The sequence below is a fragment of the Polypterus senegalus genome, chromosome 2 (genome assembly GCF_016835505.1).
Source record: "Polypterus senegalus isolate Bchr_013 chromosome 2, ASM1683550v1, whole genome shotgun sequence".
NCBI classification, from domain to species: Eukaryota; Metazoa; Chordata; class Cladistia; order Polypteriformes; family Polypteridae; genus Polypterus; species Polypterus senegalus.
The window spans coordinates 180,559,328-180,574,320 of NC_053155.1; the positions used below are offsets into that span (position 1 = coordinate 180,559,328).

The 14,993-nt window shown below is 36.4% G+C and overlaps 1 protein-coding gene across 1 annotated transcript in view; it reads right to left on the reverse strand.

The window, feature by feature from the left end:
• Window positions 1-327: 327 nt before the first annotated feature.
• Window positions 328-14,993, reverse strand: part of chmp2ba (charged multivesicular body protein 2Ba) — an 88,011-nt gene continuing 73,345 nt past the window's right edge. The window contains exons 4-6 of the mRNA XM_039744984.1: window positions 4,986-5,088; window positions 1,784-1,890; window positions 328-658 (exon numbers count right to left, since the gene is read on the reverse strand). Of these exons, the coding sequence (XP_039600918.1) occupies window positions 545-658; window positions 1,784-1,890; window positions 4,986-5,088 (324 nt within the window). The 3' untranslated portion in view covers window positions 328-544. The remainder of the gene's footprint in view (window positions 659-1,783; window positions 1,891-4,985; window positions 5,089-14,993) is intronic.

The window sequence follows — 14,993 nt, forward strand, 5'->3', positions numbered from 1 at the left end:
CTTATAAATATGAAATTAGACAGAAAACTATGCTCAACATCCAATTTCCAATTAATGTATCCATCCATTCTCTCTAGTAAAATACAGATATCTAATTTAGAACATTTGTTTCAAATTGGCATCATATCTGACAAGTGCTTGCCAACATGTCTGCAGATTTCAGCTTGGTACACAGTAAGCAGGTCATTCTTCAATTGACTTGGTCTGCTAAAGACTGCTTATTCTATTAATCCACAAAAACATTCACTTGAATTACTTAGTCAGGTTCAAAAGTCATTAAAATATGACCCCACTTTGAAAGCTATGTGGGAATGATTCGGAGTTTTGTTTTTTTTTGCTGCCCATCAATAGCAATAGCCTACTGTAATTCCTTCAAATTTCTTTAATCAAATACTTAACAGCGATTGTATTATTTTTATTATTAGCATTACACAAACCCTTTTTACCAGACTTAATACCCATTAAGTAAAATTAAAGGATCCGCCCTGCTCAAGCCAGATGCTTTAGAAACATTCACATCTTTGCAAAACAGCAGACGTGCAGATTAATCTACACCAAGAGCCTTTAGCTGTCTCTCAATCTCTTCATCAGAAATCGTAGCAGTTTTAGATGTCGATGCTATGGGCATGTTTCTGCCGGCTGAAGGGGCGTTTGCCATCTGGGAGAATAAAAAAAAATGCATTTATTACCAGGCAGTAAATGCACATCCATTAATTATTTCCCCTAAGGCTGATGATAGAGACACACTAAAAAGTACCAAAAGTTTTTCAAGCAGGTTTAGTGGCACAGTACAAATAACATTTCATTCAAGGATACTGTAGACACAAATACATTATCTTTTATAGCACAAGAAAATTTCTTGGTCAACTAAGAGAAGTGATATGTTCTTTGCGGAAGAGATTCTGTATCTTTCAGTTGTCCGACACATTATCATCAGTACTACTTACTACATAGTACAGACAACAATTAACAAAGTTGTAGGTAATTACAGTTAACTAATGGATATCACTCCTCACTTTGTGCCTCCCAAATGTCCGTCAACAGTAGAAAGGCACAATTAGCATAATGTACAAACGTCCAGGTTAGTTTTCTTATTTCACTTTCTAAATTGTTTGTACTGCAGCTATCAATCATGGTTTCAAAACACAAGTATTATTAAATATAATTGTATGTAAAAAATCAGAAGCATGAAAGATTATTTTCTGGTTTTGGTCTATGCTTTGGTAATGGCAGACCCCTGAACCTAATGTGTAGGTTTTAAAGGGGTTTTGGTAGGGATCACTCATCCAGAATTAGATATTCAGGATCTGGATGTCAAATTAGATAAACAATGCTTACAACGTTTTAATGATGTACCATGACAAACTCTCCCTAGAATTAAGATAAACCTTTATCTGCATTATACTCCACAATAATTCACTACCCCACTTGCTAGAGAAGAGTGATCTGAAACCTCACTGAAAGAACAGTAACTAAAATATAACTTGTCCTCATGTTTATCTTTGTATTATGTACAGTTTCCTTCTAAAATTAAAACCAACATTGTTCTTAAATGAGAACAAAATCCAAAAAAGCTGTTTTTACTTTTATTTAAGGTTACAATAAATTTGTTTTGCCTACTGTTTCACTAGCCAACACAACCAACTGCAGAAATTTTGACAAATAAGTTCTTAGGAAAAAGAGCAATAGCAGATATTTGAGCTCAAAACTGTTCTGCACTATTCAGTCTTGAATTTTTACTCTAGCAAAACATTTACGCTTAATAAAAATGTAATTATCCTACCTTTCCAGAAATTTCAATGCCGATCTCATCCAGAACCTGGTTTACAATGTCTTGCGATTCTTCTTCATCCCCAGATTCGTCGAAGATTTCATCCAAAGTATCATTAACTATATATGAAAACAGCAAACAAATACAAAATATTCAAACACTGAGTTTTTATAAAAACATTAGATAAATATCTATACAGATTAAAAGAGTGTGATATACACTCTGGTAGAACACCTGTCTTGCATAACTGTATAGGGCAAAGCTCACAGCCTAAAAAAAAATAACCCCATAAAAAATAAATAGAATATTTTCAGAGGTATCTATTTTTCAAGAACAAATATTAACTGTACACACTTGTTAAAATTACAAATTGAGAACAAACTATAGATATGTTTCTGGCTTAAACATCACTTATGGAAACAATGAGCTGCAGATGCCATTACCTTTTAAGGTGTGCAACTCTGTCTAATAAGTATATCCTCAGAGGAAATGGCTGAAGTGTCTAAAATAATAAGCAAACATTCCCAGGATTATGTGTAATTAATTATTCAAAGATAGACACAAGATCTTGAGGTATCTAAATAAGCACTGACAAGGGACTACTTAATGAATTAGTTTGGCACAGGAGGTAAACATTCTATGTACTGCACAAACCGTAGGTTCAAGATTAATAATTATTTTATTGGAATGTTAAATGCCACATATCACAAGAAAATTAATTTTAGCCTATCCTACAGATATGGATATAGAAAGGTATGACCAGTTCATTACATTTCAAATGTATAATTTTATAAAGTTTTAAAAGTCACAATACTAGAATAAAATTATTTTTATTCTCTCTAAAAAAAAAAACACTCCAATTAGGGCTGGTAATGAAATATATTAGAAGATAAGGTATCCACATTTTTCAAATATCTTAAATCTCAGACATTTAAACAGGCCTCATAACAGAATTTATTTTGTTTTGTGACCAAAAACTCACAAAGATTGACGAACTTTGCACTAGACACACTCCTCCTTTTATTAACATTGATACTGGAGTACTGTGCTGAGTTAACTGGAAAACATGTGTGCATTAATAAAGGTCTTTTACGACCTTAAAAGACAGAAACCAGAATTTACTTTTCTCTTGAATATCAATGTTAGCCACCTTTTTTAATTCCATGTAATTGAAAGTTTGATGATGGGGTCAAATATTCACTATCAAGTTAAGTTCAAATTCTGATTCTTAAATGTTCAAAAAAGTGTGGAAAATTGAAATTCATTTCTGTGTCTTAAAATTACAGTTTTGTCAGAAAATAATGCATTTCTTTTGATGTGCGGAGCTTCAGGATGACTACATCCAAGTAAAGACAGAACATTTCCTTTCCAAGATACCTCCCTTGAGTGTTAAGGCCTATGTATAACAACTTCTGAAAAAATTAACTTCTCTTTTTCCAACAAGTTGCATCATGTCTGCCTTGTTAAAGGCACCAGGATTACTGTTTTTTGTTCAATTTCATTCATTAGTTATGTATGCATGCATGGAGGCACATGAACAGATACCCCAAACATACCCAAATTGATTCAAAAAAGTGTATAAATAATGATAGTCGGCAGCTTGCTTGCTCTACCAGAGCACATGCTTGATGATGAAGAGAAAGAAATGAATTCTGACACACCCAGGTCTGACACCTAGGACTCTATATAGATGAACGCATTAAGCCTCATGTACCAATCTGTGTATCTATAGAGCTTTAGATTACCTCAACTGACCCAATGTGTTTAGCTTCAAATTATTTATGTTGCTGATCTAACTCTGTTTCCTGTTCATTGCACTATGCATTTATTTATGTAAAAAATAATACTACACAAGTTAATGTACTTGGTTTTTACCTAGGTATATTTTTTATCTTTGGGAGCTTTTCCCCCTGCTTCCTTCACTCGCCAATTTTATATAAATATAAACACAGTGAAACATTCAAGATTTTAAAATTACAATATGACCATACAATGTGTAAAACAACACAAGTTTACCCTTGAATATGAATTCTACACATTTTGAGATAGCTTCATTTAAAAGGCCAGGATGCCACCCCAGAACCTACTTCTTGTATTATTTTAAATCATAAAAACATGCATGATCCAGTATTGAAACACCTGGTTATTCTCAAAAGAGTAACTGTATAAGGATTTAACAACCAGTCAGCTTTATTTTGATCTGTTTATACACAGCTATTAAGAAACAATCTGCAAAGAATACTTTACAAGAGGCTGACTTGTTTTAAAACAATATATAGCAAGGTCTGTACATATCAGGTTCAACATTTTTTATGATGCTGTTGTACAGCCCATACTGATAACACACCTTAAAAGGCCCATGTAACTGGTGAATTCAGTGCTAATTTGCTTAGTGGTGTTAAACAGGAAAAACCGACAAAGAACAATCGTACTGCTTCACAAACAGTACCAATACTCGCATGAGTAGGAGAGGCTGCTCAACAAACATACTCTATTATTCAGCATTCTGATCGCTTTCACTATCACTTGTTCCCTAATCTAAATGATTACATCTGTGGAATGCCAATGATGAAGGCATTCAAACCGTCTGCAGAAGAGTAGGTACAAAAGAAAGACTGAACATCTGAGTTGCATTTTTAAGCTTGTCACCATTGTAAGAAGTGCAATAGTTGTCATAGGGACCACCAAGTTTTAAAATAAAACTGGACTGGTTTTACTGGTGCTTGTTTTAATATTTTAAGGTCTGATCTTTTTGATCACCTGCATATAATACATTTACATAATCAACTCAAAAATAATAATAAAACAGACACATTAATGCGATACAATTATCTTTATGGCACATGCACTACAGAATTTCTTTATTCTGTAAATGTAGAAAATACTATGGCTAATGAATCGGATGTGGGGCTGTGTGTTCGTGATAAGACAGTCTTTAACTCAGGAACTTGTTAACTTTAAATTGAAGTTCCTTGTTTACTTATATTGTGAAGAGGTGAATTATATGTTGAATATCAGCTCAAAACTATCCCAATATGGACAAGTAGGGTCTGCAATGAATCAGCTGCCAGTGTCTTGTATACAAAAATCAATAAGCAACTCTCCAATGAAACAAGAGATTCTACAATATTGCTGGTTGACTACATTAATTTTGAAAATTAATTAAATACAGCAAAGTTAATATATTTTAAAACACATTTTATAATCTACTTACTCAATTCTTCAGTCATGCCCATCTTCATGTTTTCCTTTTGGAAATTTTGCATTGTCTGTAAAGTCTTTTGTGGGTCCATCTTCTTGTTGACTGCTTGCATTGTCTAACAATATAGAAGAAATGGGATATGTGTCCTGCAATACTGGACTAAAACTGAAAATTCAAAACAAGTAACATCAAAAAAACTTTAATTATATTTACTGTAGAAGTTTTTTTCTCAGTGGGTAATAGCAACACTTGAATTACAGAAGATAAAGTTGATTGTTAATTATTATCGCCTTGACTGAAATGAACAATCCTTTATGAGATTATGTGACGCAGAACAGACAATTCCACTTCAAAAAAGGGGGTCATTGATGCACTAAATGACATTCTGGTGAACACTGAAGAAACAGCACTTCCAGGTACATGATTCTTGTATACTGTACACAAAAAAGGTCTTCAAATAAAACATTAAAAAAACAAAACAAGTGCATCTACTGTACCATTTTGTGAAGCCCTTTAACATGTTTGTATTATTAAATTATTCTCCTTATTCTATACACAAATTATTCAGACCCCTTCACTTTCTGCTCACTTTGGATACATCTGCCATTCAGAACTCAATAATACATAATGACAAAGTGTGAAAACACATTTTCAGGTAGACTGGCAAAATTATTAAAAATCAAAAATGGAAACCTCTCATTTATAAAAGCAATCAGATTCTTAATTCAGTACTTTGTTAGAAGACCCTTTACCAGTAAATACAGTATACAGCTTTGCACCCCTGGATTTGGCCAGTTTATCCTATTTTTCCTGGCTTATCCGCTTAAGCTCCACTAGAGTGGATGGGAAGCATATATGAACGGACATCTTCAGGTCTCTTCACACATGTCCTCTGGGGTTTGGCTGGTACATGCAAGAGACCTCTGATAAAAACAGAAATATATGTATGCACAAAAAAATTCAGATGCATAAGACTGTGCGTACAGCACACTGTCCCTTTATAAATCCCAATGAATATAAAATATAATGCCGTATACGTACATATAGCCCCACCTTGTCTCCTCCCAGAATTTTGCATATTTTAATATACAAATCAATATAAATATCACAATCCATTCGGCATTTTGTTAAAAGACAATAGCAAAATAACATGGAAAAAAGAAGAAGAATTTCAGTGAATGTGAAGTGGAGGCAAAGAAAAATGTACTAATTTTTGGGTTAAGCAGTGGTATAAGCAAGAAATGGAAGTTATGGAGTGATACAGTGTAGCAGAGACACTCGAAAGTTAAAGTTCAGAAAGTCACACAAGTCCAAATATAAAAAAACAGGTGGTCAGATATCAAAGTCGATGCGAAGTCATAGCCCACTGTCTGTTTATTCTGTTTCAGACAATATTATAAACACTGACCCTTGTGCCGAAGATGCAACTCCATGCGGTGATGCTGCTGCTGTGCCCAGCACATCTTCAGATGCTGGCTGCACACACACCAATGTCTCAGAAATCGCTGGGCAACCATCTGGCTGTGTGCAGTCAGATACGGTTCCAGAGTCACAAAATGCAATGGCAAATTGTGGTATGTGATACTGACCACAATTTAAATTAATAGGTTTAAAAAATGAATGTTGCATATGATTACCTGTTTATAGATTCTGCTAATTACATTAAAACAAAGTTGTAATCGTGTCTGATTTGGCTGATCATGTGGTGTGTCAGGGTCAGGTTCATCATAGCAGATCTCTTCAGGTACAGGGCAAGCCACGATTGTGTGGCACATTATGCAGGATGCTACATGCCTGCACAATGCAACACATTTTTTATGGACTATAGAACACCACATTATTAGAGTGGAAATGCATTCTATTTACATAAGCAAGTTTATTTTCTAAAGGCGCCTTTATAGTGTAGCATTGGTGCAGAGTGATGCAACTGATCGATTCTCTTCTCTTTACACGGCTATTTGAGGTGACTCACTATCTTTAAAACAACTGCTTACCTTTTGACGCACTAGTTGGAAAAAGAACCCATGACTGTACAGAGCTGCAGTTTTTATAGGTTTTCCACCTATACAGTATATGATGTAATGTCAGCTTATTCTTTTGCAGATTCATCCCTGGATGATGTGACATATTCAGCACTGTTGCAACAACAATGTGCGTGCAACTGAGTGGTCCAATTACATTTGGAAAACCAGACGTTGCTGCGAATTGTGGTTGATGTTTCACAGTTTAACCACTGTGTAAGGAAATCACATATATCTGGATGACAAGTGGATAATGCCGTCCCAGACAAATGGATAATGCGTCCCATACAGCTGGTATGGCGGGACTCGATGTTTGTGAAATAACCAATCGGTCAGCAAGTTCACATTGAAAAGCTCCTGTGGTTAAAAACCTGAGAGTAGACAGAACTTGCAAAGGAGTAGGTACAGCACAATTCCTCAAAGTCTGCCTTAGTAAAGCTGGCGCCAGTTCAACACACAGCTCCAAGAGGAAACCTCTTGGAAATCGACATAGAAGCCAGTCATTATCATCACCTATAAATAAGCATTCTCTTCTAATTCTTCCATTTGTGATGTCTTCTAACAACACTAAAGCAGCTATGGTAGTTGAATGATTAAAATCAACTGAAATAAAATTGTAAATGATTTAATTTTGGGATATCTGATAAATCCTGCGTCACTGATGCAAGAGTATGAAAAAAAAAAGGTAAATGACAAAGAAAATGTAGCACTGCTTTAACGCTGGGCTACAGTGAAAATGTGCAGACTTTACACAAGTTTAATTTTTTATAAATCTCAAAGTGTGCAAGGAAACGAGCATATGCAAAATTTTTGTGCATAAAAAACATTTATACCAGGTTGGTTACTGTCAATGCTGAAAAGGTAGGTTTCAGTCCTTGTGATCTTGAATTGGGTTTAAGCAAATTCAAAACTGGGTGGATGGATGGCCAAAAAATATTTTTCTTCAGCATTCTCATTGTTTTTGTGTTTATATATTGTGCCTTCTGGCCTGAAAACAGTCTGCAGAGAGGCCTCTGCAAAGATGTCAGTTCAACTCAAAATTAAATCTTTATTATCGGATGGGAGTATAGGCTGGACCTGGTACAAAGAGTTCAGTGGCTTTAATATTTAAGTGGGGGTTTAATGCACAGGACAACTGCATCCCTGCTAAATATGTTGACTTAACAGGCCTGGTGTGTCACTAGAACCTAGCAGAATGGGCAATGCCCATTTTGCTATCTTGTTTCTCTATTTCTACTGCCTTAATGTTAATTAATGTGAGAATCAGTTCCTTCAGAAAAAGGTTCTGAGGTAAAGGGCTTTTCAGATAAGTTTCAAATATTCACTACAATATGTACTGGTTCAGCACTCAAAATGTACATACTTTGGTGAAACATTAAAACAAAATGCTGCAGCTCTGATCAAATATATTAATTCAGAAATATTGGTGTGTAAGATATTACCACATACAGGTGCTGGTCATAAAATTAGAATATCATGATTAAAGTTGATTTATTTCAGTAATTCCATTCAAAAAGTGAAACTTGTATATTAGATTCATTCATTACACACAGACTGATGTATTTTAAATGTTTATTTCTTTTAATTTTGATGATTATAACTGACAACTAATGAAAGTCCCAAATTCAGGATCTCAGAAAATTAGAATATCAATTAAGACCAATGCAAAAAAAGGATTTTTAGAAATGTTGGCCAACTGAAAGGTGTGAACATGAAAAGCATGAGCATGTACAGCACTCAGTATTTAGTTGGGGCTCCTTTGGCCTGGATTACTGCAGCAATGCGGCGTGGCATGGAGTCGATCAGTCTGTGGCACTGCTCAGGTGTTATTAGAGCCCATGTTGCTCTGATAGTGGCCTTCAGCTCTTCTGAATTGTTGGGTCTGGCGTATTGCATCTTCCTCTTCACAATACCCCATAGATTTTCTATGGGGTTAAGGTCAGGCGAGTTTGCTGGCCAATCAAGAACAGGGATTCCATGGTCCTTAAACCAGGTACTGGTAGCTTTGGCATTGTGTGAAGGTGCCACGTCCTGTTGGAAAATGAAATCTGCATCTCCATAAAGTTCGTCAGCAGCAGGAAGCATGAAGTGCTCTAAAACTTCCTGGTAGACGGCTTCGTTGACATTGGACCTCAGAAAACACAATGGACCAACACCAGCAGATGACATGGCACCCCAAACCATCACTGACTGTGGAAACTTTACAAAGGACCTCAAGCAACGTGGATTCTGTGCCTCTCCTCTCTTCCTCCAGACTCTGGGACCTTGATTTCCAAAGGAAATGCAAAATTTACTTTCATCAGAGAACATAACTTTGGATCACTCAGCAGCAGTCCAGTCCTTTTTTTCTTTAGCCCAGGCGAGACGCTTCTGACGCTGTCTCTTGTTCAAGGGTGGCTTGACACAAGGAATGCAACAGCTGAAACCCATGTCTTGCATACGTCTGTGCGTGGTGGTTCTTGAAGAACTGACTCCAGCTGCAGTACACTCTTAGTGAATCTAACCCCACAGTTTGAATGGGTTTTGTTTCACAATCCAGGGTGCGGTTATCCCTTTTGCTTGTACACTTTTTTCTACCACATCTTGTCCTTCCCTTCGGCTCTCTATTAATGTGCTTGGACACAGAGCTCTGTGAACAGCCAGCCTCTTTAGCAATGACCTTTTGTGTTTTGCCCTCCTTGTGCAAGGTGTCAATGGTCGTCTTTTGGACAACTGTCAAGTCAGCAGTCTTCCCCATGATTGTGTAGCCTACAGAACTAGACTGAGAGACCATTTAAAGGCTTTTGCAGGTGTTTTGAGTTAATTAGCTGATTAGAGTGTGGCACCAGGTGTCTTCAATATTAAACCTTTTCACAATATTCTAATTTTCCGAGATACTGAATTTGGGACTTTCATTAGTTGTCAGTTATAATCATCAAAATTAAAAGAAATAAACATTTGAAACATATCAGTCTGTGTGCAATGAATGAATCTAATATACAAGTTTCACTTTTTGAATGGAATTACTGAAATAAATCAATTTTGTCATGATATTCTAATTTTATGACCAGCACCTGTACAGTCATCATGTAGTAATAATGTGCAGTACTTTCAACTTTAATCTTTGAAAACACATGTAAGAAATGATACAGCCAAAATCTTGCAGTTTTGGAGTTAGTTACCTGACCTACATCATGTGTTTACAATACAATATTTGCCTTCTGAACAGTTCACACTATGTTGGCAGTAAAAACAAACAGACAACCTTCCCACCCCCATCTCTTTTTAAATGGTACAGTGCCTTTGAACATTAATTCCATAAGGGGGTGTTCTTATTATGCTTTTAGGAACAATCATTTTCTATACACCTTATTTTCCATATCAAATGAAAATGAAACTTAATGATCTGTTCAAATGGTATAAAATTTTAAAAAGCAGTAATTTAAAATACCAGTGAGAAAATAAGGTATTAATGTCACTTTTATTCAGATTTTTTTCAAAACAATACATTCTTATAATGAGCATGCTTTATGATATTCACCTTTTTAGATACATTTTTCATTGAATTTCTTTAGCTGTCTTGGTTCATTACATTTCTATTGAACCGAAAAGTGTTTATTAGAGGTTGAGTTATCAATGTGATAACCAAAGAATGATATAAAATGAGTTCAACCAACAACTGAAATTGTACATTTAAAAGGCAGAACACGACATAGTCTTATTGAGTCTTCACAAATTAGTCTTTGCAAAATTTATATAACTGTGTATGTATATATACTCCTAAGTATCCCAGAAAGCTGTTTTAAGTACAAATTTCTTTATACTCTAAGGCCAGGTTTATACTTCATGTGACGTGACGCATGCTCCAGCGGACGCTCCTGCTACGCAAGCGTTTTACTGTTTATACTTGCTTGCGTACTTTACATAAATCTGGAAGAATCCACCAGGTGGCAGTGCAAGATATCATCACGGTGAGAAAGCGTTTGGCTTTGCCTTGTTGTGAATTGCCTGGAACACCAATTAAATTCCGATGACATCTTACCGCAATATCTCTGAAAAGGATGTTAAATGATTAAATCCATCAATCCAGGGATGTGTCCATTCCAGCAAGCATTGGGCACGAGGCAGAAACAATCCCTAGACGGGGCATCAGCTCATCGCAAGGTGAATACAATCACTCACATACACTAGCGTCATTTTAGTGTCACCAAATCTGCATATCTTTGGAAGGAAACCGGAGCACACTGTGAAAACCCAGCAGAAAAACATGTAAACTCCAGGCAGGGAATACCAACGACGTGACTCCCTGCGAGACAGCAGTGCTACCGCTCTGCCACCGTGTCACCCCAATGTGTCATTATTTAAACGAAATTAACGACTTATCTGTAAAATGTAACATACATAGTTTAATGCATTTCATCATGAAAGTGATCTATACTAATAAAAGGCAAAGCCCTCACTCACTCACTCACTCACTCACTAATTCTCCAACTTCCCGTGTGGGTGGAAGGCTGAAATTTGGCAGGTTCATTCCTTACAGCTTCCTTACAAAAGTTGGGCAGGTTTTATATCGAAATTCTACGCGTAATGGTCATAACTGGAAGCAGTTTTTCTCCATTTACTGTAATGGAGATGAGCTTCAATGCCGTGGGGGCGGAGTTTCGTTTGACATCATCACGCCTCCCACGTAATCACGCAGTACATAGAAAACCAGGAAGACCTTAAAAAAGCGCTGAAGAAAACATGCATTATATAATTGAGAAGGCAGCGAAACAATAAGAAGCGAGCGAGTGACATATACAACCATATTCATGAGTTCTGCTACTTCGGAAACAAAGCACGATGTAAGCCTACACTTTAAATTAAGTTCATAGACAGGCTGCCGCTGGCATTTGTAATTTAGTGCCTGCCCATATAAGGCCGTCCGTCTGCGGCAATCCAATAGCAAACTGCCACGGGTAAATATTCACGGGTGAAGGACTGTGCTTATGGAGAGGAAGATGAGATGGTCAGGGTGGTGTTTGACACAAACTCAGAGAAACTGCGAGAGAAAGTTTTAAGTGCCAGGACTAAGGTAACATTAAATACAGACATGTACATAGCACGAGATGGCACCAGCACAGCTGGGAAACTTCGATGCATGTACACCGAGCGGCTCACGTGAACTGACGCAGTGCACAGATAAAAAGCAACAGTTCCAAAGAGCTGAACAAAAACCGAATTACACAATTGAAAAGGCAGCAAAAAATATGAAGCGTCTGATACTTACAAGCATATTCATAAATCCAGCTACTGCGGAAACAAAGCACACGTTGGAAAAAGTCAATGTCCCGCTAAAGGAAGACAGTGTAAAAACCCGTGCATGCAGTGTGTCAGGTCTCAGATAAAGAAGAAGACGAGCTGTTTATTGATGCAGTAAGAAACGAATTGATGAATGAAACCTGTCATCTTTACAACGATTGACAAAAACGGAATGTAACTTGAACACAACACATCCTAGAAATACGAACCTGATTGAAAGAAATAATGATAATCAAATCCTTGATGACAGCAACACTCAGTAACACTCACAAAACAAATACTGTATATTGACAGTCATGTTACGTTATTTTAAAATGTTCCCTTTTCTTTTTCTACCTTTTTTAACACACTACTTCTCCGCTGCGATACGCGGGTATATATATGTGTATATATATATCCCGATCTACATACTCGAATAATGGATACTTTATTCGCCATCAATGATTGTTTTGGTAAAGCCATACTCAGTGTATTCATTAGATGAACGGTAAAAAGTAAGAGCGAGGGAGGATGACTCATTGAGGCATGCAGGCTGTAGTGCGTCAACTCTATCTGAATTGCGCTGATCACATTTGAAAAATATATCTTTTCAAGTTCTATTTAGTCCATATGTGTCAAACTCAAGGGCAGGGCCACATCCGCCCGGCGTAATTATATCCGCCCGAGATCATTTTATATACTGTATTATTGTTATTAATGGCCCGGGTATATGAAGCGCTGGTAACACAATAAACTACAGATCCCATAATGCAGCAGCTTCAGCTGCCTTGCCGAACACTTACCGCGTTAATCAAGTCTACCTTATGATGCTACAAGTTATTGCGAAGCTAGAGTTATTGCACTGAGTTTGCACGGCGCTTTGGTGACTTTGAAGAACAAAAAAAGTCCGTCTACATGTGGCTCGAACCTTGTGCATGTTTGGTAGCACATATCTGTGTGAGAAGCTCTTCTCAGTGATAAAGACTAACAAAACAGCACACAGGAGTCGCCTCACTGATGAGCACCTGCAATCCATCCTGAGAATCTCCACAACACAGAACCTCACACCAAACATAAACGAACCTGTGGCCAAAAAAAGATGCCAGGCGTCCAGCTCTAAAATGACATATGAGCAAAGACAACTTAATGATTTGATTTGTTATTGCACGTAAGAGCGGGAGTCAACCGTTTTAACAAACAGCGTATTGCACTGATACGAAATAGCTGTGTGTGTATATATGTAGATATGTATGTATATGTATATATATGTTTATATATGTGTGTGTATGTATGTATGTATGTATGTATGTATGTGTGTGTATATATGTGTATATGTATAGATATGTATATATATATATATATATATATATATATATATATATATATATGTTCATGTGTATATATATATATATATATATATATATATATATATATATATATATATATGACAACAACACTCATCACTCACAACAGTGACAAAACAATTACATTGACAATCAGGTTACGTTATTTTCAAAATGTTTCCTTTTCTTTTTCATTGCTTCTTTAACACACTACTTCTCCGCTGCGAAGCGCGGGTATTTTGTTAGTATTAAGTATAAATCTAAAGATTCTAAATGTGCGGCGAGTTAGAATATCATACATTTAATATGTTCTGTGTGATGATCTATTGCTGTTTGCCACTGCTGTCAGGTCAGGAAGAAGCCCCAGAAAAAAAACACAGCACAAAAGATGGTATGTGAGACTTTTAAAATGTATAGTGTCATTACGATCCGGAATATGCGACACTTGAATATAAAAGCACCACAAATACATCTGTATGTTGGCATTTTGCTTCACCACATCGAACCATTCATCAAACACCGAAGCACACACATCGATCCCGTAGCATCCGCATAGAGGCTTTCTGTCACATGTAGATAGTAAACAGACTCTAATGTCACATTCCAACTTTTATCACACTGTGCAACTCCCCCAGAATTTTTTTCTGGTACTGCAACCCACGCACGCATCCCATTAATTTCTGAGGACCTGCTCAGAGGACGCATCAAATGAAGGCTTGGAACACGTGGCAGCTATGATGCATGCACGGCCGCGTTCTGAGTGTGAAGTATAAACGAGCCCTAAGTACCCATACTTTTTTATTTAGGTACTGTATTTAGAATTCAAATTAGATGTCACTCATTTATTGATTAATTACTCAAGCTCAACTCTAAGTTGTACACTCTTCTAAATGTCAGTGTTTTCAAGTTTATTATTTAACACATGGATTCTGGAACACAAGGTAAGAGGTAGTCTGTTTTGCAGCTATCTCTTACATTTATGTGAGCATGGGCACTTAGAAAATGAAGCTTTTCATAACCAAGGCAGTATTAGTGTTTATAAGTTTCACAAATACCACATGATGTGTATGTCATAGTAGTCTTTTTTCACTCAATTATTTTTACATGCAAGAATTAAGACTCAACACAAATAGGCTGATATAAAAAGACAGACAAGTGCACTTCTTATGTATGGATACTACTACCCGAACAGCTACGCATGGAACTCCAGCTTCATCCTAGTTGTTGCCCTGACTTTCACTTGCATGTCATATTTCAGAGTGAGAACTTCGCTTTGCACTCTTGTGGTGTTGAGGAAAATTAATAATTCCACTTTTAAGGCTATATCCTCTGTATGTAAATTTGGACAAAACGGGAAGCACTAATGCAGAGTTAGTGAAGTATGTACAGAGTTAAGA